This window comes from Chanos chanos, chromosome 15, assembly GCF_902362185.1.
Source record: "Chanos chanos chromosome 15, fChaCha1.1, whole genome shotgun sequence".
Taxonomy (NCBI): Eukaryota; Metazoa; Chordata; class Actinopteri; order Gonorynchiformes; family Chanidae; genus Chanos; species Chanos chanos.
The window spans coordinates 3,628,525-3,654,489 of NC_044509.1; the positions used below are offsets into that span (position 1 = coordinate 3,628,525).

Sequence of the window (25,965 nt, forward strand, 5' to 3'; positions counted from 1 at the left end):
CAGCAACGGCATGAAATAAATTACTTTCGCAATATAATGAGCTGCTAAAATAAACCAACCCTCTTCTAAATGAGAGACTTCGGGTCACAGTCCGTTTTCCATCGCTAGTAAGTCAGTCACACTTATTTCTTCAAAGTTTGTCAAAAGCTCAAGAGAAGTGTTTTCGTCTGCTAAAGAATATAATCTTTCCAGCTTCAGGTATCGGTGATGAGTGCTCGTGTCGCCCGTATTTATACAGTCTTGCCTTCTTGAACATACGCGGTTTATTTTTGATATCCATCCTTACTTTTCTTTCTCCTCCCCCTCATACTTCATAGCAAAACCTCAACAACTCCAAGATCAATTTGATCCAATGGGGGGTTTCCGCCACGCCCCCTTTTCAATAGTTCGGCGTTGACTTTCTGGCAGCTATTATTAATACATAGGACAGCGTTCGCGGGCGGAATGCTGTTAGCTGCACCAAGCATGCGTGACTGCTCAGCAATGTTAACTGCATGAGCGCGTTAAGTCCGTGCAAAGCTTTCAAAAATCAGGCACACGTACAACTGACATTGTTACTACCAAACTAATTTTGATATATAGTTATAAATTCAAATGAGCGGTTGAAAAAAAAAGTGAAATAAACTGCCCCGAGAATCTTTTTGGACGTAGGTTACTCAGGTGTCATTGTAGATCGGTGTATTAATGAGTCCTGTGTGGTCTAACCTGCAACCTGCAACTTTTTTTCTTGCCTAGTGAAGTCATCATTCAAGAGAAACCCAATATATACTTTCCAAGATACTTGTCAACAACTTCCAAAATACACGTGTGTGTGTGTGTGTGTGTCCGTGTGTGTGTGTCTGTGTGTGTGTGTGTGTGTGTATGTGTGTGTGTGTATTTATGTGTGAGTGTGTGTGTATGGGGGGGGGGGGGGGTCAGAAAAATCGTCTGTGTGCATAGTGCGGACAAAAGCATGATGCAAACTCTTTCATATTCAGGGCTGTCACTTACTCCTCGGTGTTGTATAGAAGTAGACGGTAATAAAATGTCTTAGCGCGGCACAGTGGTGTACAGTGTATGCACACTGCAAGTCAGTTGAATGTCCACTACTTCGTCCACTTGGTGGCAGTGTTGTATCAATTTAAAAAAAAAGGGCTTTTTGGTCAGCACGAATGGTTGTCTTGGCGATCTTACCTCATCTTAATTATGCTAATTTAAATGTTTAAAAGGTTATAAATCCTAAAAGTAAAGTGATCGAAACTTATTTTTATTCGTTTGGGATTTGATTCATTATTCTGAGAGAGCAGAGTTTGTTAGTCTAACAAACTTAATGCTGTCGCATTGTATTGCCGTAATGAAGTTTTCGCCACGAGGTGTCTCACTTGTATCTCCTAAAATTTGACTTTTGTTTCAGATACTGTCAAACTGCGCAGTGGTGCCGCCGAAAGCATTAGAGGTTTCATGAAAGCCTTGCTGTCTGTTTTCGCTTGTCTTAATTTCATGTGCTCCCAATGCAACATTATTCTTTTAAACCATAGAAAAGTGTACAGAATGAAGATAACGGATAGTTTCTCTGTTTACTTAATTACGTTTTAAGCCACTCAGTGACAGTATAAATCAATGTTTATTCCAGGCTGTCAATTACAGCAATGCTGTTTATTTTGCGATCAAGCTACAAGTGACAATAAGTTCCATTTTGGCACAAAGGCGCAGTGTTGCAACAAGCCTCGGTTTGCAGTACTGCAAGTTAAATTGGAATATGTAACAAAAAAGATTGACGCGTAGACGTAAGACTTTTCGATGCTTTGTAAAATGGGTATGGAAATCATGTGTGTTTTTGAAAGAATATGACCAAATTAAGAGATTACACCACTACACAGTGGTAACGCAAAGTTTTCATTATCGACACTTTCTGTGCAGGAACGAGCACCGCGAATTTTTTAAAATCATAAGTAAGCCCTAAACTAATTAGTGTCTGGCACACCGAGAAACCGAGAACACACAGGATAACATGTCCTGACAAAATTCTCCCTCTACCGTTATGTAACTCCACAATCTTTATCACTCTTTATTAATGATGATAACACTCGGTGTTTGAACAGATGTGTACAGTTTGTTCAGTGTGTGTGTGTGTGTGTGTGTGTGTGTGCGTGTTCGTCTGTGCGTGCATGCGTGTGTGTGTGTCCAAGTTCTCATTTCAAACTGTAACACCATTGCTATTCAATGACTTTTCGACTAAATTAACGAAAATTTGACAAAAGTAATCTTTGAAGCCAAATTTCGTAGAGGTCGTCACTTTTACACGGGACTTTCAAAGGAAACAGTATCACTTTATGAGGTTCAAGTCTTTCCAGCCTACGCAGCTGTGTGGATGCTGAAACTCGTATGGATGGTGGAGGTGCTACTCATGCCAAGCGCGCGAAGTGGGAGGGAACCGCTGCTCGTGCCGCACGACAGAGTGATGATGCTGAAGCTCTCAGAGCTACAAGTGGTCGTGAACCTAACCTTAAACTGAAAGACATACCCAATGAACGAACCTCAGCACCTCCCCAAAAACCTCTGATTACAAGCCCTCGATGTTTACACATGACGTGCACACATAAAGACGACAGAAGGAGAGAGGCTTTTCAGCAAACAGGTAGAAAGAGGGAATGGACCATATACTGGAGGACTTCAAACTGAGCAAACGCTAGGCAACTTTTTTATTCCACTGCGCTGTGGATTACTGTTAGATTCAACTTATATTTGCATCGCTGAATTTTATATATATAATTTTTTTTTAAAACAAATAAGTTAATTTTCTTGATATTGTCAGCTGCAGTTTACTTTTCATTCAATCATGTTCTTATTTTTAAGGACGGTATTTTTCTTCACAATCTTACTTGTGGAGTGCGAAGTTGTGCGTTCAATGCAGAGTCAACTTTGCACCCCTGTCAGACTGGATCATCAACGTTTTGAAAAGAATAGCTTTGACAGTGCCGAGACGAATGCGTTGCCACAAAAAGTTTTATTCAGAATTAATGCATTTGAGCAGGAATTTATTCTCGATTTACATCCAGATTCAAGTTTCCTTGCGCCAACCCTGTCCACGCAGAGCGATGCCGCAGATCCCAGTTCGCCTGAGAGCGCAGATTTAAGCCGGTGTTTCTTTGCCGGCGACGTTAACTCTGACCGGGATTCCTACGCGGCGCTGAGTTTGTGCAAGGGCTTACAGGGTGCTTTTGGTTATAATGGTTGGGAATACTTTATCAAACCGGTTTTCAACGACGTGTCATCGAGAGTGCACTGGAGCACAGAGAACACACACGTTATCCAACGTAGGTTCAACGCGAATTTGGGCAATTCTACATCCAGGTGCGCTGTAGACTCAGGTGTGACACAGGATGTTGCACGATCTTTGGAGAAGTATAAACATTTCAGAGAACATCACATGCAAGAAATGACAGAGTCTGTATTGAAGAGCCTGAGTCGATCTAAGAGATTCGCCTCCATTCCCAGATATGTGGAAACTCTGGTCGTTGCTGACGAGTCTATGGCTCAATTCCATGGTGACGATCTGAAACACTACCTTCTGACCTTAATGTCAGTCGCAGCTCGACTTTACAAGCACCCAAGCATTCTCAACTCCATCAACATCGTAGTTGTCAAGTTTATGGTGATTAATGAGGCTGACAAGGGACCTAAAGTTTCCGGGAACGCAGCGATGACCCTGCGTAATTTCTGCACCTGGCAGAAGAAACTGAACAAAAACAGTGACAAGCACGCGGACTACTGGGATACAGCGATCCTGTTCACAAAGCAGGTGAGGTAGAACCGCATCGCACCAATAGGGGACAGCGTCCTCTCAGAGGGGCCAACATACAATCTTGCCAATAATGATCCAAACTTGCAAGAATATCAACAAAGGCATTTAATGCATTTTAAAAATGTATTTGCCAAAAATCAAGAAATCATATGGAACACATCAATTATCATTCAAAGTAACGTGTATACTTAATTGGTTTATTCTATACCATCAAATCCCCCTTGAAACATTAAAATGTATCAGAGATGAGTCATGGGTAAATGGGTCTTTTATAGACTCAAAACACCAGTACAGGGTGAAGGTGCCTCTGTTTAGATTCAAGGCTCTGTCTCACCAAGCAATGGACAGGCTTCAACAGGAGCATCGTCTTGACTCCTCTCCTGTCCCTCTGGGCATTGTATTGTATTTTAAGAGTATTGCTTAAGGTTGGAGGTCAGTAGTGACCTGAGGCAGCTCGCTGTTCTCTGTTGGCAGATAAGTTTGAGGAAGAATGTGTAAGGAGAACCTGAACAACTAATCAAAACATCTCCAAAAAAAAAAAAAGCCAGATGGTCAGAAGTTCAGCTGAACTGGAGTCTTTTTTTCTTTTTTCTTTCTTTCTTTCTTTTTTTTTTTTTTTTTTGAATTTGCAATTTGAAAATGACTCAGGTTAAAAAAAAGTAGGTGAAGGAAATATGTTTTTTTGGACAAGCACTCACATGAAGGTTCTCTCCCCAGGAGTTTAGAGCATCCAGAGGAGATTAAACCAGCTGTAAACAAACAAGCCTATTCCACACACGGTTCAGAGGGGTTTGAGAGTGGCCCGTTTGCAGTGCATTAGGGGTTGTTATTACTAAACTAGCAAACAAACAGACTGTTGCCCTTTGGGATTTTGGACAAACTTGGAGACATGCGTCGGTCGGGTGGTTGACAGGTTTTCCTGTTTTAATACCAAGCGGAAGGCCAGAAACAGCCCTGCTAGGGTTTTTACAAGAGACTCACAGCTGGCTGTGTGTGTTTTTAAACACAGCCCAACGGTTTAAGTGTGGTCCTGTGTCGAATGGCTTTTACTATAGGTCTGTACGCTGAAATGGGCTCACTTTTTTATCATTCATAACCTCTGGTACTCAAATGGTGAAAACAGTGGGCAAGTTGTAGAACAATGATAAAAACAGTTTTTTTGGAGGGGGGTTTGTCCGTTCAGATATGAGGTTTAACAGTCCAAAGAATATGACACTTGAGGGTACAGAGACAAGCTCACTCACTTAAATATTTTGAACCTTTTGTTTATATTCTCTATCGCATGAGCAAACAAACTTTGGGCCATGCACCGAATCACCCCAACAAACCCGTATGAACTCTGCGTGAGCCGTCAGCTGTTTTTGGGGAACTCCCACGTGTTTTGGAAAGCCTACCCAGCCGCTCTATCTCTCTCTCTCTCTCTCTCTATCTCTCTATCTCTCTATCTCTCGCTCTCTCTCTCTCTCTCTCTCTCTCTCTCACACACACACACACACACACACGCACAACAATAACAAACGAGCTGAGCTGGCCCCATTAATGACCGGTTCACAGCCGCACATGACCCGATCCGATCATGCTAACCGTCCTCCTCCTTCTTCAGGTCCGTCTGGGTGAATCATTTCACCAGAAGGTTACTTTGTTACTCCCCTCATATCCCTCTGGGCTGTGTTAACCCGCAGTCCAAAAGTCACTCCCTAAATTCTTTCAAATTATTACTCTGGGAAAATGAAATGGTGAACTGGCATTCCAGGACAGCATTGTTTTCTCATGCCCCAAGATCAGTCAGGGCAGAACTGTTGTGAGAAAACTCAAGGGATACCGACCACTGAAGGACGCGGTTGGACAGTGATGGATGGTGGAATGGGTGGATGAGTAAAGTATTAGCGTGACCCATCTTTTGGCAATTACTCACGTTTCTTATCTTTTTTTTATTATTATAATAAATAATTCAAAATAGTAGACTGTAACAGACATCGAAAGAAATTCGTACGTTCCTCCAATACTAGCCTACACGGCTGCACAGATCATAATATCTATATTACTTTACCAGACAGAAAAGACAGCCAAACCAGCTGTCAGCAATGCCAGTAACATTGACACACAATATGATTGATCCCTTTTACATTCACACACACACACACACACACACGCACACACGCCTGCACACACACACACACATGCACACACCCTTTCCACAGCCACTGCATTATGTCATTCAGGTGACATCAGAGGAAAAGTTACTTCAGAGTACAGACAAAGTCATGTTTTGGACCATTTCGGTACCTCTGATGAGAAGAAAAGACATTAGATGGTTACCACATTACATGCTGCGGCCAATTACAAACAAACGGTTTACTTAAAATACAGAAAAAATCACTCTGAACCACCTTAATGTCTCAGACTTTTAGGTGATTGATGCAAATGATAGAATATGCAGCTCGAGCACCTTTCATCAATAAGATTGAAGGATTTTTTTTTGGTCCGATCCTACGTTTGCAATAAGGTGAAGAGTCCAGTTACTCCAGGATGTTCCCAATCACACTTCCAGCTGGGAGCAATCTGATTCCCTCTCAACCTCATTCCCAGAGCAGGAAACCTGGTTCCCATTAAAAAAAAACCTCTGTAGGGATGAGCAAGAGAAAGAACAAGATTGCAGTAAGGAATGGAGAGAAAGAGAGGGAGGAACCAGGGTGGAGACAGAGAGAGAGAGAGAGAGAGAGAGAGAGAGAGATATCCCGCAGTAACCAGTCCTGCCTGCTGCAGATCAACCCTCCCCAGCTGCAGTGCAGGAAAAGCCCCCTTGGTTTCATTGCAACATTTGTTCCATTTAATGTTTTATTTTCCCCTCGCATTAATGTTGTAGTGTAATCCCTTGAATGTTTTACATCTTGCCTTTTGTGTTGTCACCATACACTTCAAATGAATAAAACTGACCAGGGCACTCAGTGAAATCACCCTTCCATGATGACGGTTTGTTTCAGTAAACCTTACACTTAGCCTTTAGTTAGGCTGATTAACACATCCTGACCCATCGCCAGTGGAGGATGGTCACGGGTGGCAAAGGAATGGGGCGGCGTTCCGAAATCCTTAGACACCCCCCCCCCCCCCCCCGCCCCAAAACAACACCCAGTGCTTTCATCTGGGGGGACCAAATTACGCCTCATTTCTGTGAGTCATTTTTTTTTCTGGGTGCTTTCACGGTGCTTTGTTGCCATGACCCCATTGAAGGGGTCTGGACAAGGTTTGGGGATGAATCACATCTTCAGTACTCCCCATGTCAGTCAGCAGTTATGTTTAACACACCATTTACAGAGTGACTTCTCAGCAGTCTTTTCAGTTTACCCCTCCTTTTTTTTTTTCTTTCTTTTTTTCCTTCCTTACACTTTCACTGAGTTTGTGGGCAGTGCCCCATTAGCACATAATAAAGTGAGCTTTGGAAACGTTGGTTAAGGAGCAGGGTCAACACCTTTGGAGGAGATCCTAAGCTAGGTCTCAGGAACTTCTTTTTGTGGGTCTCTTTCTGAGAGCCAAAAGGCGACTAACTCTCATGGTGATCCGTTTCGATCCACGTCATGTATATAAACTCTCAACAGCTCACGTTTAATAAAAACCAGCACCAGGTCCGTAACCAAGCAACGGTCTGTGAAAGGGGAACTTCCAGAGAGTGACACATTGGGGTTTGTCAGCTCCTTGGCTGTAGGACCATGTGTACACGTACCCAATTACTGGAGACCGAGGCTAGATTTACAAAGTGCTGACTTTCAAGAAAGGATGAAAAGCAAAGGAAAGGTTTTGGTAGGGTTTCGTATATCTGTCCCAGCAGAACCACTTCAAAAGGACTGGGTGACTCCTATTTGACATCTTACAGCTATAGATTTGTGATAATGAGTGTGAATTGTTTGAAATATCGCAAATTATTGCTATCATACAAAGGACATAGAGGCAGTTGAAGAAAGGAGTGTATGAAAGAATAAGGGTAGAGCAGAAAAGATCGATGAGCAAGAATGCAAGAGAGAGAGAGAGAGAGAGAGAGAGAATGCACACATGGAACAGTTTGGATTTTATAAAGGAGTAATGAAAATCATATGCTTGCATTGTTGGGTGCCAATTGGGTCACAGCTCTATGAGAAGAGTGGTTTGGGTTTTTTTTTCTCTCTCTCTCTCTCTCTCTTTGCTGATGATGAAGAGGTTTAGCCAGGCTCACAGAGGATGATGGTGACATGCAACCAATCAACAACAACAACAACAACAACAACAGCAACAACATCACTTAGCTTAGGTCACAGCACAGAACAGCTCACCTTCAGCCGCAGAAGTTAAGGATGCAACATCCTCTAATAATCTATTTTACAAGGCTTTGTCAAGCTCACTCATGTCTCAATAGACGTCAGCAGACTTCCAGCACTTCCAAAGGACACATGGTGAATTAATTGAGTGTGATGTGTCATTAAGCTTTTGAGGTTTCAATTGGATGCCTGCTTCAGTTGGTCATTGCAAATGTTGAGTGTCTTAATTGAAAAAAAAAAAAACAAAAACAAAAAAAAAAACCTCAAAGTCATAGCTGGGTGCAAACTCCACTCAGCCCTAAGGAAGCTCTGTGGGAGAGAGCTCTGAACAGAGATTTGACGTATAGCCCTCTTTACTAAAGCAGTAAAGAAGAAAGTTGTATCCAGTGGGTGCCAGATCTCTGTAATCGAACCCAGAATTGGCAGTACTGTTCACATCCTCTTAAGGTTTTATTTCTTTTAAACTAAAAGAAAATTAATAATAAATAAATAATCTCTCTCTCTCTTTCTCTCTCTCTCTCACACACACACACTCAAAGGTCTGCTTTACAAATGTCTTCCAGCTCTTAAACTCTACTTTCCCAGGGTTGCATTGTTTTATTTTTATTGACGCTCAAAGAAAATATATGGTTTTCCAGCCACAGGCTTACTCAGAACTGTAGTCTGGAGAGACACCTGACAAATCTTAGTGCTTAATTCAACCCGCGGTGACTAGGTAAGTCCAAACTGAGGAAGTTGTTGCGTGCATACAACACATCTTACACAAACACCAGAGACTGTTCGAGATGGGAGAGTTTCCAAGATAAGTATTTATACTATGCATGAGCGAAGCTGCAGACTGAACAGAGATTCTTTACACAAAATGCCATGTAGTGCAGGATTAGGCCTCATTGAACTTGACCCATGCCGTTTTCAGTCATCACGTAACGTATAATATTGCTGTATGGTTCCCGTGGAATGCTTTGTTGTGACAGTGGTGTTGTGGAATGAGGTATTGTGGTTTTAGGGTTGGTTATGCACTGCATTATTGGTCTTATAAAATGTATGCGTTATGGTTTTTGGTTTCCTGGGACATTGCTGCATTGTCCCTTTGAATGAGGCCAGCTGCGGTTGCCGTGCAACGTATATTACAGTGTAAAGGTTATTGAGTGTTGGTTGTTGTTACATTACACGACATTCAACGATTGAACGCTCAACGCGCTCCCTCAACCTTTGCCAGTGAGTTTTACAGGGTAAAAACCTCGGAAAGTGGGAGCACTCTGGTCACCAGGACCGTCACTAGTGGGGCTTTGTTTTGCCGGCGTTTGGTCACAATGATTCCACAGCCGGGTGTGGACAGGCAAGGAGATGTATGGCGGATGTGAGAACTAGGTCGCCAGTAAGCCACATAGTTCTTGGTGAAAAAGTAGTCTCCCTCCCCCCCCACCCCTCTTTTTCTTCCCCCCACACGTCTTAAGTGGTCTTGTTAATAACTCTCCCAGTCGCACAGACTCAGACATCTGGATTGTGTTTTCCATCAGTCAACAACTATAGCCCATAAACAATTTGTCACACTGATTTGAGATAAATTCTTTTTTGTTTTTTTTGGTTTTTTTTGAAAGTTTGATCAAAACCGCCAAAGTTTGGGATAGTGACTGAAGAGCTAGAAGAGTTTAACATGCAGATATATTCAGTCCCACTGTCGGAGTCTCCTGGACTCCTGTCTCCTGGACTGGTTGTGGTGGGAGGAACTCTGCCAAGGCCAGGCATCAATTTGTCATTAACGGAATCCGAATATTATGAATCTGGTCACATTGAGGCATTTCTGGGAACTGGTTAGTGAAGGGTGTTACATCCTGAGATTTCACTGACAGGAAGCCCAGAGTTTTAGACTGTACGTTCAGCAGACTTTCACTTTTCTTCTTCTTCTTCTTCTTCTCCTTCTTTTTTTTTTATTTTTTTTATTTTAAACGCTTGTGTTTTTAAAACAAGCATGGAAACAAAATATAGGTCAGCTGGAAAGTTTTCCGTTGGCTTGAAACATCGATATTTCACAGCGCTGATTACCTCATGTAGTACTAAAATTCGGGAAGATTTTCACAGGGCGCCTCAAATATCTCTTGGTAAATCAAAAACACTAGAGTAGGAATTCCATCCTGGCTATTGCTGACCCCAGGATTGTAGGGTTTTTTTTTATTTGGTAATGCAGAACATACTTTTCCAGAAATCCTTTAATCTCTTTATTTGAGCATGCAAAGGCAAAGGACCAAAGAACCGTGGTTCATCTTCAGCACCTCAGTCTGCTCCTTTGACTGAATCCTCTGTTTAGTGTCTATGTGGAAAAGACAGCGAGGGAATACATTGTACACTCTCTTAGTTTCGAGTCTGTAAGTCACCTGTCATCTATCATATGATAAAACTCCATGGGGAACACACTGTGCATAATTCTGGCCATGTTCTTGGCCTTTATGATTAATGATGTCCATTTCCACTAAGACTTGATCTGGATCTCATGTCCATGTGATTTCACATGCAGATACCAACGCTGATGTGCATCTGCAGCGGAAACTGATTAAAAAAAAAAAAAAAAAATCAATCCACGTTGTTCTGTTTTATCTAAAAATTTATACAGATTCATAGCAGAGCCAATATGTGTCATTCTATACGTCATTCTGTGTGATCTAGGACTTGTGTAAACCAAACAATGTCACTAATTTACTGATGCACAACGCCAAAGCAAACCCACGCTGTTCCATCTAACTCCCGACCTGCGTAACTACGATATCGCGATCCCGATCCGCCTTGTTCTTTTTGTTTGCTTGTTTGTTTTTGAATGAACCTGTATGAACTGCATGACAGACATTAACCCACTTTGGTTTTCTCTCATTTAGGATTTGTGCGGGGCGTCCACCTGTGACACTCTGGGTATGGCGGACGTGGGTACCATGTGCGACCCGAAGAGAAGCTGTTCTGTGATTGAGGACGATGGCCTGCCATCTGCCTTCACCACTGCCCATGAGCTGGGTAAGCATTCCCAGTTACCTCTGTCACTGGTTCCCCATGTCCTCCACCAAGCCTCTCCCATTTAATTTCCAGCAAACCTGACTAAAATGATCATCTAATTCCTAAAGCCTTGATGTCGCTGGTTCATAATTCAGCTGAGGATAGAACTGAGAAAATGAACAGCTGGAGGTTGCCCAAAAAAGGATGCTGGGTTTCGATTTTCACTCTTAACCTCACAGCTATGATTCCTTTTTTACGAGTTGAAAGTTATTTACATTTGGAGGGTTTAGCGTAAAACACTTAAATGAGATGAGTCTCATTTGCACTGTCGCCTAATTTCCATATGGAATGTGTTAACTGACGGTTGTGGTAGAACTTTTTTTGCAAGGCTCACAGGGGAAGTGGGTAAAACAGTTGGAGGTACAGTCTAAGATGACTCACAAAGTTGTGGGTTGAGTTGTGGGACGGGAAAATAGCAGGAGATGCCTGGAGAGATGCCTGCTGGAGAAACTTAGGAAATTGATTCATTTGGTATTTGATGATGACTGCAGAATTTATCCACTTTTTTCATTAAATCTTCTCTTCTCTTCTCTTCTCTTCTCTTCTCTTCTCTTCTCTTCTCTTCTCTTCTCTTCTCTACTCTCCTCTCCTCTCCTCTCCTGTCCTCTCCTCTCCTCTCCTCTTCTCTTCTCTTCCTAGGCCATGTTTTTAACATGCCCCATGATAACGTGAAGGCCTGTGAGGAGGTGTTTGGGAAGTTGAAGGACAATCATATGATGTCTCCAACTCTAATCCAGATTAACCGCACCAGCCCCTGGTCTCCCTGCAGCGCGGCCATCATCACCGAGTTCCTGGATAACGGACATGGTAAGTCTCCACGGTCGGTCAGACAGCCTGCTAACCTCTGCACGGCTTTAAATATCCTGCACACACCCCAGTCTGGAACCAGGGTCTGGCCTTCTGATCTCCATGGCAACACTGTGGTCTGGTGTCTGTCGAGTTTAAAGTCATGCTAAAGTGCGCTGTAAACTTGCTTTGACGCCTACGCAAGTGGACTGAAGAGGCTCAGAAAGGTTTAAACCAATTCGTCCTCGCGTCTGCTTGCAACCGTTCCATCCACAGACCCCATAAGGGATCCAGAACCACTGCTTAAACTGCTATTGAGACTGTGACACGAACTTGTTAAGGCTAAGGTAAAAAAAAAAAAAAAGAAAAAAAAAAAAGCATGTTAGAAGTGCTTGGATGTTCAGAAACATCAGTTACAGTCTTTTGTGTTTCTTTGTGCTTTTTGAGCGCTCTTTTTTCATTCAATCTGGATACGGTTTCGGTGGAATGCCAACCCTCAGTGAAGAGAAAACACATAGGAGCATCCCTCATAAAGATGCAATCGTGCATCGGAGCTGTCCCGAACGCGGACGATGACCACACGCATGCCACACTACACTGCCTATTTAGGGCTTTTTCTCGGAGCTAAAGCAGATCTCAGAGCAAACCGGTACATTTTCCACGGCGGTCTGCTATGTGCCACACAGACCCCGAGTCCTTTGCCAACCAGGCCAAACCGCTGCGGCGACCGGCTCCTCCTGGCAGCGGAGAGGAACTGTGCGGGGACAGGCGATTATTTCAGGGGCAGCTGTGACCAACCATCTGTCTGAAATTAGACAGGGTTATGACAGACTACCTGCTGTGGTCAGGGTGTCCCTGGCACACAAGGTGTTACCCAGTCTACTCTCTCCCATACTGCTTAAAAATAGAAACTTAGTTGGTTTTGAGGTTTTTTTTTTTTTTTTTAATCTCTCGCATTAGTTTACATTTAGAGTCAAATGTATGAGGAGACTTAAAGTTGCAGCAAGTACTCAGATGCAGAACTCAAATTTGACATTGATAGCAAAACCTCATGCCAAATGTCCTTTAAGTTAGCGCCTGAATTTGCTTTGTGACCAGTGAACGAGTTAGAGTATGTTCCAGTGGGTTCGTAAGTATCAAGGGCTTTTAGTAACTTTGTGTCAGGAAATGTCACTGTTTTGTGAATGTTCATCTTCAAAGGTGGAGATGTCATTAGGCTGACTGTGGAGTTCCTGCCTGTGAGGCCGTGTACAACAGACATGGAGTAACCATGCTCAAACACACACACACACACGTTCACATGGATCCCCTGCGGAGAGACAGGAAAAGAGCAAAGTACAGAAACAGTACTGACATAACTGTTTGTGTGTGTAAGAGGTCCAGAGAGAGGAGAGAGATGGGAGGGGACGTTTACATTGGGATCTGTGAAGGGCCACAGAGAGCTTACAGTGCTGACACAGGCTCACAGAGCTCCCTCACCTCTGCCCACTTCTCTTCACCTACACAAATACACACAGCCCAGGGCTGAGAACAACCCCCTGACTGAGAAAATGCGGGTTAAGAAAATATGCCTAATTATCTTATCATGTCCTACTTTAACTAGCATGTGCTAGCTGTCTATCTATCTATCTATCTATCTATCTGTCTATCCATGTGTGTGTACTGTACATGAGTGTACTCTGAAGCATCTAAGTATCAGAAGAGAAGTGAACTCTCGCTGAAATAGGGAGTGAACATGTTTTGTCTTTTTTTTCTGTGACAGGTGACTGTTTACTGGACCAGCCTCAGAAGCCCCTGGCTCTGCCCGACGTCCTCCCCGGAGCCTCCTACACCCTGGAGAGACAGTGTGAGCTGGCCTTCGGCGATGGCTCCAAACCGTGCCCGTTTATGCAACCTCCCTGCAGCCGACTCTGGTGCACGGGGAAGACCCACGGGCAGCTGGTGTGTCAGACGCGCCACTTCCCCTGGGCAGACGGCACCGCCTGCGGCGACGGCAAACTGTGCATGCGCGGAGTCTGCGTGGAGAAACAGGAAGTCAGCAAGATGAAGGTAAATCTGGGCAGAGACGCAGAAAAATTCACACAGACACGCACGTGACCACACAAGCATTCACGTGGAGACAGGAACACACACACACACACACACAAACACACACAAACACATGCATACATGTTCAAATACACGTACTGAAACAAACAAACAAAAAAAAGAAAGATGCTATTGTAGATGTATTGATACACACTCTCAGATGACACAAAGGTTCATTCAGACCCCAAACACAGAAATAAGCCAAACGCTAAAGAGTCACAAGGAGAACTCAGCACAAATCACATCTACTCACAAACAAGCTCTCTGTCTCACACACAAACTGCCCGGCTCACTCATCAGGGTCCGGGAAATCCCACTGCAGTGTTATATGGCTTTGGCCAACACAACATATAAACACACAGATCTGTTAAAAACACAATCCTGTGGACCCTGACTCTTGCCTTTGGTTGACGGCCCTGTTGCTAAGCAACATCTCCTGGGAGCAACTTTATGATGTAGACATGCTACACGCTTTCTGCGCGCAAATTTGAAAGGTTTAAGTCACAGCAGAGTGTCGTTTGTCAGGGTGAGTTGTAGCCTCATGACCGGTCAAGAGCAAAAAAAAAGTAATATAGTCCTTTGTCTTCTTAAAACTCATTTGTTTTCTCCTTTTTTTTCTCTCTCTCTCTCTCTCTCTCTCTCTCCACCCCTCCCCTCTCTTTTTAGGTGGATGGTAAATGGGGGAGATGGGGCGCGTTTGGAGACTGCTCCAGGACGTGTGGTGGTGGAGTTCAGCTGGCGAAGAGAGAGTGTGACAATCCAGTGCCGGCTAACGGGGGAAAATACTGTCAGGGTCTGCGTGTAAAATACCGCTCCTGCAACCTCACCCCATGTCCCGACACAGGTATAAATCATCTGAACACGCCCCGCGGGAATTAGAAACTGGAATTAGAAAACAATGAATAATAACAATAATAATAAAAAAAAAGTTTTTGTGTTTGACGGCTGACGAAACATCGTATCACAGTCTTACTTTTTGGTTTTTTTATTTGTTTGTTTGTTTGTTTAAATCATCCTTATCCTAGAAACACAATGCCGATAGAAGGCAACATCTGACTGGTTCTTGGCACTTTATGTACTTACCTGCCTTTACAGTGCGATAAAAAAAAAAAGTTTTTTTGCTTAGTTCATGTCTACATCCCCGCTGATACCTGGTCGTGACCTTTTACGGTTGGGACGAATGACGCGATTCGCACACCCCTCCTCACGCTCTCTCGTCTTTTCCCCCTACGCAGGCAAAACGTACCGGGAGGAGCAGTGTGAAGCCTTTAACGGCTTTAGTCTGAACACGAACCGTCTCACCAGTTCTGTGGTCTGGGTACCCAAGTACTCTGGCGTCTCCCCTAAAGACCAGTGTAAGCTCATCTGCAGGGCAAACGGCACAGGGTACTTCTACGTTCTCGCCCCAAAGGTAAGCATACGTAAACAATGTTTACTAAGACTTTATTAAGTGCCTCTGAAGTGTCAACGTAGGATAAGACTGAATACTCTTGTGGGTATAAGATGCATTATTAGTTGCAGGCTAAGCCACTCGACCCACCCCCCCCCCCCCCCCCCCAGAAAAAAATGTGGGTGCCATGTGTTGTCTTAAAGACTAATAACTTTGTGATAGTTGAATCAAGAGCACTTGTTCCCTGGTGATTACATAACTTAAGAGCTTTATGGTTAGGTAGTGCACTTCTGTTCAATCTGAGTCTCCTGCTTATGTAAACATGCTATGTTATTATCATCCACTTTAGAGAGGGAGAAAGAGAGAGAGAGAGAGAGAGAGAGAGAGAGAAAGAGAGAGAGACAGAGAGAGAGACAGAGAGACACAGAGAGAGAGAGAGACAGAGAGAGAGAGAGAGAGAGAGAGACAGAGAGAGATAAAGACGTAACATGGTCAAGATGTTAGTAGTTAGTGTTTGAGTTTGTCTCTCTCCTCAGACATTAGCCCTGTCTGTGTGGAGAGAGAGACAGCACACGAGAAATAAAAAGAACGATGAAGGTATCGAGATGAAAAAAAAAAAAAAAAAAAGAGTGGAAAGGTTAGAAGTTTATCTCTCTCTGAGATACAAGGGTGTGGATTGAGATTTCACAGCCGGGGTCAACCCTTTCAGACAGACATTGAGTCCAGAGCCATGGAAAGAGCTGACATGTCTTTTGAAGTGCAGCTGAAATACAGAGGTGCGCTGGCATTCTAATCAGAGCCGTGCGTCATACCGCGTCTCACCACAAAAGTCAGAGAGGAAAATAAGCATTCTCACCCTGCAGACAGAAAACACATTTTTTGGTTCTCTTAAAAAGAGGCTTAAATTACCACAAAAAGATTATTCTTACTTATAACTCTGCACTATTTAGGAAATGTTCACAAGATGGTAATGCATGTGATTCATTATTTTCGGTCGGGCATAACTTTGGAATCTCCTGATGGAATGATTTAGCAAAAAAAAAAAAATGCTTTCCTTCTGTCCACCTATATCCTGTCTATCTATCTATCTATCTATCTATCTATCTATCTATCTATCTATCTATCTATCTATCTAACTATCTATCTATCTATCTATCTATCTATCTATCTATCTATCTATCAGGCTGTCTGTCTGCCTCTCCGTCTGTCTGTCTAGCTTGCTGACTGGCTGGTGTTACGCTGAATAACTACAACATTGGTCACGGAATTTAAAGTTAGCCCAGAACTGGTTAGCAGAGTTTGTTTTCAGTATCTGTGGACTGACATTCAGATACTTCAGCATTAAGCTCCCATTATACTGCGGGCCACCCTATAACAGGCTATTATTCTCTCTCTCTCTCTCTCTCTCTCTCTCTCGTTGTTCAGGTCGTGGATGGAACTCCTTGCTCTCCAGATTCCTCCTCCCTCTGTGTCCAGGGCAAGTGCATGAAAGCTGGTTGTGACGGCAAACTGGGTTCCAACAAGAAGTTTGATAAGTGTGGAATCTGTGGAGGAGACAACAAGAACTGCAAGAAGGTCTCCGGCCTCTTCACCAAGCCCATGTGAGTGAACAGAGCCCGTGACTGTGAAACCACCCATACCCCATAACCCGCGGAGGAGTCTGTATAACCCTACTGTACATTCCAGTCATGCTAACGTCTCTTTTTTTTTTTTTTTTTTTTTACTCCAGCTTCAAGTGGTCAGTAAATACCATAGCTTTGTACCCAGTAAAAGCTTCGTGTAGACTTTACGAGGTGTTGATCATGCCTTCACCTGTAGCCGTTTTTGAAGAGATTTATTGAATTAGAGGTTTGTGGGCATATGTGAGACACAGATGACAGGTAGTGATAGAGAACTCACGTTTCACTCTCACCTGTAACAAGCAATTGCCTAGCAGGGATGATGAAAGACATAGTATTCTGTTCAAAGTGCAGGAGCAGTAAAGTAAGAGTGCACATGGCGGAGAGTTACGAGACACACGCACACACACACAGAACACCACCTCTAGCATGTTTCTTTTTTTTTTTTTAACTTCTCCTGTGCTGAAATCACAGACGTCTCTCGACTCTGAAAAACAACCTTTAGCGCCGTCTGAGTTTCTTTCCGTCAAATCTTAACCATGTTCTTTACCTCCTTTTTTCTCTCCTTTTTTCAGACACGGCTACAATTTCGTCGTCCTGCTTCCGGTCGGAGCGTCAAACATCGACATTCGCCAGCGCGGCTACAAAGGTATGGTGAACGACGACAACTACCTGGCGGTGAAGAACAGCCAGGGGAAGTACTTGCTGAATGGGAACTACGTGGTCTCCGCGGTGGAGAGGGACATCATGGTCCGGGGCAGCCTCCTCCGCTACAGCGGCACCTCCGGCATGGCCGAGACCCTGCAGGCGGTGAAGCCCCTCGGGGAGGCGCTGACCGTGGAGGTGCTGTCCGTGGGTAAGATGACTCCTCCCCGTATCCGCTACTCCTTCTACCTGGCCCGGGAGAACAAGGGGGAGCGCACGATGAAAAAGGAGGGCCGTGTACGTGCCCAGAACAGCGTCCTGGCAGAGGAAGGAGGAGCAGACTTAGGAGGGAAAGAAGGAGACCTCTTGAACGAGAAGATCCCTCCCTCCTACGCCAAAGAGAGCCCTGCGTCGGAGAAGTGGGTAGCAGCGGGTTGGGACGACTGTTCCGTGACGTGTGGCGGTGGGCTTCAGAGGAGGATGGTGCAGTGTCTAAGGGCAGATGGGGGTCCGGGAACAGTCTGCGACCCGGCCCAAAGACCGAGTGCCATACGGGCGTGCGGGGAACCCTGCCCCATGTGGGATGTCGGTGAGTGGTCCGCCTGCTCCAAGACCTGCGGGAAGGGTTTCAAACGACGGCCGATCCGCTGCACCACCCAGATGGGAGTTCTGCTGCCCCGTGAACGCTGCACGGGCAAACGCAAGCCGCAGGAGCTGGACTTCTGTTCGTTAAAACCCTGTTAATGACAGTTACCTTGTCTTCATTTACCCTCTACACGAACACTATCATTTTTCCTCAAGTGATGTATACGACAGTGCAAAAAAAAGAGGCAAAAAGAAACAAAACAAAACTAAAAAAAAAAAAAAAAAATACATTAACGATCCAGAACCTTTTTGTGTTCTGGTGCATTTTTCTTGCATCTGCCTGCAACAGAGGATAGACATAAGGAACAAATAAATATTTGAAAGAAAGAGAGAGAAAAGGAGAGAGAGAGAGAGAGAGAGAGAGAAAGAGAGAGAGGGAGGGAATGACAAAGAGCTACAGAGGACAGAACAAGAAGAGGTCTGAGAATGGTTTTTAGCTTTGATCTCAGTCATGCCATTACACACAATAGTCTACCTCTGATTGTAACCAAACAAGTCTTTCTCACAAGATTTCACACAGGCATAACTCAAAAGGTTAGACGTGAATTCATTCTAGATCTGACCTGAGGTAATTCATAATTAGTATGGCTAGAATACAAAACTGTATTGCCTCACACAAACCTTTGTTAAAGCTCAGAGACCATGTGTTAGATCTCTTCAAGTGAGTTTCTAGCACATCTCTTTTCAGGCTAAAGAGATTACACTAGCATCTCTAATCAGACAGGTTAAAGTTTATGTTAAGAACAAAGCTGTTTGACAAGCTCTCCGCAGAATCATCTCGCCATCGTCTTGTATGAACGACAGATTGTAAAACGGTTGTGTGAGCTATTGATTTGTTGGACAAATGACGCCTTTCAAAGAATATTTACCAAAGCGAGGGGTTGGGTTGGGGTCGACCCAAACTTTGGCAGGATCGACAGAGGTTTAAAAAAAAAAAAAAAAAAAAAGAAAGAAAAGAAAAGAAAGGAAAAGCTCCACAATGTAGATATGGGACTAGCTCAGAAAATGCCCTTATACTGCATAGGACTGGCAGCAGCTTCCTGACCAGAATATTTTCTCTTGGATGGAGATCGTTATTAGGGACTGAGGGACTGAGGTAAAGGAGGGGTATGGTTGGATTTTAACAGGGTCATGTTCACAGTTGGCTGATGTATCTGGGTTATGTCCTCCACAAGTTAATGATCTCACACACACACACCAACACACACACAAAGCAGGTTTATGGAAAACAGCACTGCATGGCGTTTTTTTTTTTTTTTTTTCCCTCCCTCCCTAAATTACAGCAAAACAGACCATGCTCTGTGAAAAAGAATTAGCTATTGTTTTCTGAAAGCGTAATTAACTTAAGCACTTGCAGACATTTTGCGTCAAAATAAAGTGCTAAAATACTCATTACTGCATGTAAGCAAGGAACTGAATTCATAGTAATGTTACAACATTGTATAAACCTTACAGCCATTTGCTTTCCCATGTGCCTCTCTCTGCTAACGGCAGTGTCTTTGCTAGCGCCGTGATGTAGAACAAGAAGGCTTAAAAGGATTTATTCCTTTCTACCTTCACAAGAGAGGTAATGGAAATGGATGTGAGCAACTTGTCACAGCCCTGTGAGACAAAACAGACCAGGGCGGGAACTCCGCCCACTGATTAGCAACATGTGTTTTAGCGTTCAAAGCCATGTTAGCATGTTAGCTCTTCCGCGTTAATCTTGGCATCCCTCTCTGCTTAGAGCTAGAGTTTCCACCAACGTAGACCCCCTGTAAAGCTAGTCTGCCTGGCTTACGTCACACCCAGAGACATGCCAGGTGACTACACCGTAAAAAAACTCCTCTCCTTCTCCACCTCCTCAACTCGATTGTCACGGGACTCATTTGTTTGTTTGAGTTTTATCTGACTTGTCCTCCTCTCCTCCACTCTTACCATTGAGCCAGAGGTGCAGCTGCTAAAATCACGCCCTGTCTGGTACAGTTGCCATAGTAACTAAGTTATTATTACCGTTAGAACGGTTGAGGAGAAAATGGCGGCATAGGTATTAGGCTGTGTGGAGTGGAATGGCTTGGTGCCTTATGCCCTGTGACGTGCTTTTGTACAGAGTTAGTGGAAAAAAAAAAAAGACATACTTGTTATCCAACATTCAGTAAACATATATGTTCTTGTTTAAGGTTCTTCAGAGTGAACATATTGTCCATCTAAGAGATGGTTCCTGTATTACTTGGAATGTTTTATTTCATTTCTGTTTTTTATGTCCTTTGTTTGTTTTTTTTTTGTTATCTTTTCGTTTGTTCTTTTGCGCTTTTCTGCGACAAAAGATTTCAACGTCCCGCATGGGCTTCCCTGTATACCATGTATACATACTTCTGGCTGTGCACAATTAAGTCATGTGAATATCTTCGTATGTCTCATAACATGTATGTTTTTTTTTTTTATGCTGGCATTTTGAATTGTCATGAAATCAAGGTATTTATTCCAAATAAAAAACATTCATAAACAAATTCAATCTAGTTGTATTGAAGTCTTTTATCTTTTTTTTTCTTTTTCTTTTCTTTTTTTTTTTTTACTTGTTTATGATGCACTTGTGCAAACAGTAATCTGAACACAGACAGGGAGGGAGCGAGAGAGAGACAGAGAGTGGGAGAGAGACAGATAGAGAGAGAGAGACAGAGAGCGAGAGAATGCTTGAGGAGCATTTCCAGTAGTTCAGCACAACAGCTGTTAGTGCTGTATCTCAGACCATATAAGGCATTTTGACTTCATTAGATGAGTTGTGTATATTTGGCCACTGGGAGAACAGAGTCATGTCCGTGCAGCTTGGGCGTTGGAGCAGATATGGGATGTTACATCAAGCAGAAGGTATTGTTATATTATTGGCCACAAAGTCAGTTTTCGGGCTGACCTACATAAAAAAAAAAACAAAACAAAAAAAACCCAGCTAGAAATGTCAAAAAAGAAAATATGAAGGATCTTTGAAGAGTGTTGAGATCTGTGAGAGCTGTATGACAGATTCTTTCTCTCTCTTTCTCTCTTTCTCTCTCTCTCTCTCTCTCTCTCTCTCTCCCTCTCTCTCCACTCCCTCCTGGCTTGTCTCTGTTTCTCATCCTGGCATAAGCAAAAAAAGACAAATTCTCTTGGATGCATCTCTTGGAGCCTTAAAACCAAGTAATGCACTCTTAAAAAACATGCTGGCACAGTCGCCGTTGAAGAATGTGTGGAGAGACTGAATAGATGAGATGCAGCCGCAGCTCCCAGTTTTCAGCTCTGGGATTCCACAGACCCGTCTGTTGTCCCGATGAAGCAAAGCAACACCTGATTCAATTCATCCAATAAGCACTGGGCCTTTGATGAGAGCCCGTGTGTTGATTGTGGACTGTGTGTTGTTTTTTTTTTTGTTTGTTTGGTTTTTTTTTTTTAGAACAGAAGAGTGTGAGCGGTCTTATGGATCTCGGACCTACATTTTGGGAATTTACCCCGGGAACGGGAAACACTGAACCGCAGTATTCCCTGCCTCGGATCACCTCTCCCTCATAAGTATCCTCCTGCTTCACGGCCATGTGAGTCACTCATGCTCAGAGACAGTGGGAAGCAAGGGATGAAGCCAAGGCAAGAGTTGCCAGAGGATGACAGGATGGAATGGGGAGAGGAGGGAGGGGGGTGAGGGGAAGTCGATGGAGGAAAAAGGGGAAAATTTGACCTCATCAGTGCCGTACCGTCCTTGTATTTCCTGTTTAAAATAACTGACCCATAAATCGAGTCTTTTTTTCTTGATTCTGTTTGTTTTCGTTCTCACTCTCCATTTAGAAGAAGAGGTGGTAGATGGTTTGTTTTAATTTGGTCACATAGCAGAAGAAACACAACAAGCAAAAAAAGCTTTTAGGAGTTGCATGACCCTGAAAAACTATCATCTTTTTTTTCTCTGTCTGTCTTTCTGACTTTTTTTCTAAAGTAATATCTAATGTTTGTTCCTCATTGTTAACAGTACTGAGTTGAAAGCAGAAGTTCTTTCTGAACTGCCCCCCCTCCCCAAACCCCTTTCTAAAGGGTAAATACAAGCTGAGATTTCAACAGCAGAGAGTAGGGTTTAATAAAGATGCTGTATCATTATATGAGACCTGTTCAGAAATATTCTTGTCATTCTTAGGATTTTAATCCACTTCAATCTCCCAGTCTCCCTCCTCAGACTCCCAAGTGTAAACCATTTAATCCTGTTTGTTTGAACCATATAAGTTTCTGAGATTTCTGATTTTCCTTATCATTTTCTCACACATTGCATACGCTTTCTCATAATTTTTTTTCTCCCCCACGTTTTGTTTACAGCTTTCGAACTGTTTGAATAAACTCAAACAGTACCTCCCTCCCAGCAGACACAGTTGGGAATAATGACTGGAGTTTGGTGACTTTTTCGCAAAGTCCAGTTCTTTGCTTGAGTTGTTCTAATGACCCTCTCTCTTCCAAGGTCACAAAACATCTGAGGTGGGGTGGAGTGTCCTTTGGGACTACAGAGGGTTCAAGGAAGCTATTCTTTTTTTTTTTTTTAAATGAGTTCTCTTTTACAAGTCATCTGAAGTCTTCCAACTCCCTTTCATCTTTTCTCTTGACACATTATAACTGACCTTCTGTTGCAGAGGTTCAAAAACGCTGTGTTTAACTTGCAGCAGTCAGAGGAGTCAAACAAGGGGAGGGGTAAATGAAAGATGTTTCCTTGTTAACTTTGGATAAAGCTTTTCAAATTGCTAGCCAAATGGTAAGTTTCGTGCTTATTGCAATTCATCTGAACAGACCAGATGAACATCCTGTACATGCAGTAGAAATAATGAAACTCTCAAAATCACGTTTTTCTCTCTGAAAAGACTCTGATAGAGACAACCGAGAGCAGCTCACAATTGCAAAGTGCAAAATGCAATTCACAAAATACTTAAGGTAACACCTTGACTCACTGGTCTTGTGGGAAAAGTGGACATCACGTAAAAGTATTTTGTTTTATTCAGAGGCATAATGGATTTCATTGGAAGTTCTTGAACTCTCAATGCCATTATATGTCTGATACATTGCTTAGCCCCATCAAAATGACTTGGCTTACTTGGTTTACCAATGACGTCTGTTAGGTCTGCCAGTCCTTTCTTGGAATGGATAACTGCACTGAACCTGTGCATTTCAGGTAACAAAGTCCATGTGTCTAGATACATTGTGCAGGTTTCTTCTCCATCTGCATCAGCGTTTGACTGAACACTGCCTATAACTTTGTTACAATAGCGAAAATGACAAAGACAAAGCCATACCTGTTCAATAAAAACTGTGCAGGTGGTCTTTCTTTTTGGTCAGATGTTGGGCTCTTCAGAGCTGAACTATTTACTGAATGCTGAAACAATCGAGAAACCTGACATTTCACCCAAACAAAGCTGATGTCTCACCCAAACAAAGCTGTTATCACTGATTGCTGGCCTGTTCCCCTCACTGAGGAACTCTTTTCAAAACAAAGAGGTTCTACGGTTGTTTTCTAAAAACTGACCTTGCAAATGCCTACCATCAGGTCCCCCTTCCATGAAGATAACAGGGATTTGATTACGTTTATAACTCATCGAGGCCTTCTTTGTTTCAATAGCGTTTACAGCGTTGCAGAATCTGATGGCTACCATACTTGCCAGCCTCTTGAATGTCCAGCATTATTTAGATGATTTCATTGTGTACAGGTTCACTGTGGCATGACATACATCTGAAAGCAGTTCTTCACTGCCAGTCCAGCGTTTGCCTCGATTGAACCCAATCGTGGCTCCATTGAGGAAAGTGTATGTTTTGTCAGGAAACGCTGAGTTTCCTGAGCCTTGTAATTTCCAAAGAGCTGCTACATGACAGTTCACACCTAGTGGCAATACATGATATTCCTGCTCAGGCTGATGTCTCCGCATTCAGATCATCATCCGGCCCAACTTCCGGGTTGTCAAATCAGTCAAGGATGCAGTTCTGAATGAACCTTCCTGAATGAAGGAAGCACGGCAAGGTCTAACAGTTCAGGGCTAACGTTACGAACAGCTCTTCAAATCCAGTAACAAGTCAGTTCTCACAATCACATTTGCTTATGCCTCGGATAATGGGACAGGAGATAGCTACAACATAGCAACAGGACATAGCTACAACTACCAGGCCATGACAACACTCTTAGAAATCAAGAACCGTGCCTGGAAGTGCCGGACCAAAACTGAGCCAAGATTAGAATGTCCCTTGCAGGTCTAGCCTATAGACTGGGTGCTGACATCACCACTCTGGTTATTGTTCAGGAGAGATCCGAGGACAAAACTGACGTTTCTATGACTGAAGGGAACCAATGACACAAACAAGTGAAAAAACAATTACCAAAGGAAAAATTTTTTTAAAAAGCCTACATCGTGGCGTGTCAGGAAGAAGATACTCTTCTTCCTGACATGCCATGATCTAGGCTTTTTTTATTTTAAAAAAAGAAACGGATGCGTTTGAAGGTCGAAGTGAAGGAAGGAAGGAAGGAAGGAAGCTTGAAGTTCTTCATACCTCTCTGCATCATATGTAAGAGACTCTCACACCACACAGCTACCACCAGCGTAGCTCGCGGTATAATGTGTGATCCTTCACGTTTGGAGATTCACAGCTCCAGCAGAAAAAGATACAAGGCCTGCAGCTGTACCAGGTGTCAGCAATTTAAATCTGTGACTCAGAACGTTCACATAGAACCTGAAGGACTTTGTCACCTAAAGGCAAGGGCGAAGGCTTGGTCTCAACATCAGTAGGGACACAACTACCCCCCCACCCCACCCCCCCGCCGCCATTCATTGCGAAATGCCTAATGCAAAACCATTGAGTAGGGAGGGTGTCAAAAAAAAAGCACAGTCTTATGCTGAAAACCCAACGGTTTATTAACATGTAAGATCTGTATTTGCATTTAAATAAAATCTATACACGGTAACAGGTCAAAGATTAAAAGTAAGTAAACTTTAGGACATTACGTGTAAACGGAAGAGAGACGCTAACGTTTAGGGTTGCCACCCTTCCCGTATAATACAGGATCGTCCCGTATTGAAAAATACAATGCACTGAATCAATACGAGATGCAATTTGTCCCGTGTTTTCGTGCACAGAACTGTTAGTATAAGGATGGCCTACATGCACATCAAGCCTACATGCACATCTAGACTACATGTACATCCAGTTGACAGAGCTTGGTGCTTCCTACAACCTGATGTAGCCGCAGCCTCTCACACGTTAGCAAGAAACAGCATAGCCAATCCTATTAGCGATATTGGGTTAGGGAGGCGGGACTCGTGGTAGAGAACGAGATTATTGCCAGGGACAATTCAGCAGTCGCTGGATATTGGTAGGAATATGTCCCTACCGTCCCTACCAAACTCTACGCCCTCGCCTAAAGGCTTTCATAACCAAGGCTAAAAGAGGAACAAGAAGAAGAAGAAGAAAGGGATAAACTTTGCTGTCACAAGACTTCAGGTTCCTTGCTTGTTGTACTGCTACAGAAACATAGAGTTGGCTCATATGACAGAAGACCTACAAAAAGAGAGTTTTTACTAACCCCTGTAATACCATTGTTCCTGTAGATGTTTGGTGTAGTGTAACCCGTAATCACAGTTACAAATGATAGGGCAGACAGGAGAAAAGTCAACGCATTGTAAAGTCAGTTGAATGGATGTCTTGAGTTCATCATAT

The 25,965-nt window shown here is 43.3% G+C and overlaps 1 protein-coding gene across 1 annotated transcript; it reads left to right on the forward strand.

Annotated features, from left to right (window-relative positions):
* Positions 1 to 2,818: 2,818 nt before the first annotated feature.
* adamts15a (ADAM metallopeptidase with thrombospondin type 1 motif, 15a) lies at positions 2,819 to 19,532 on the forward strand. The gene is made up of 8 exons (XM_030792415.1): positions 2,819 to 3,781; positions 10,944 to 11,076; positions 11,755 to 11,922; positions 13,664 to 13,950; positions 14,656 to 14,833; positions 15,225 to 15,400; positions 16,805 to 16,980; positions 17,574 to 19,532. Exons 1-8 carry the CDS (start codon positions 2,819 to 2,821, stop codon positions 18,385 to 18,387), a joined length of 2,895 nt encoding a protein of 964 aa, XP_030648275.1. The 3' UTR covers positions 18,388 to 19,532.
* The last annotated feature ends 6,433 nt before the right edge of the window (positions 19,533 to 25,965 follow it).

What these genes read in the sequence shown, in the direction of transcription:
- adamts15a (XM_030792415.1), top strand. Translation starts at nt 2,819, where the DNA reads ATGTTCTTATTTTTAAGGACGGTATTTTTCTTCACAATCTTACTTGTG. An exon ending in AGGAAGTCAGCAAGATGAAG is followed by an intron (nt 13,951 to 14,655) that starts GTAAATCTGGGC and finishes CTCTCTTTTTAG; the next exon opens with GTGGATGGTAAATGGGGGAG. An exon ending in GGCCTCTTCACCAAGCCCAT is followed by an intron (nt 16,981 to 17,573) that starts GTGAGTGAACAG and finishes TCCTTTTTTCAG; the next exon opens with ACACGGCTACAATTTCGTCG.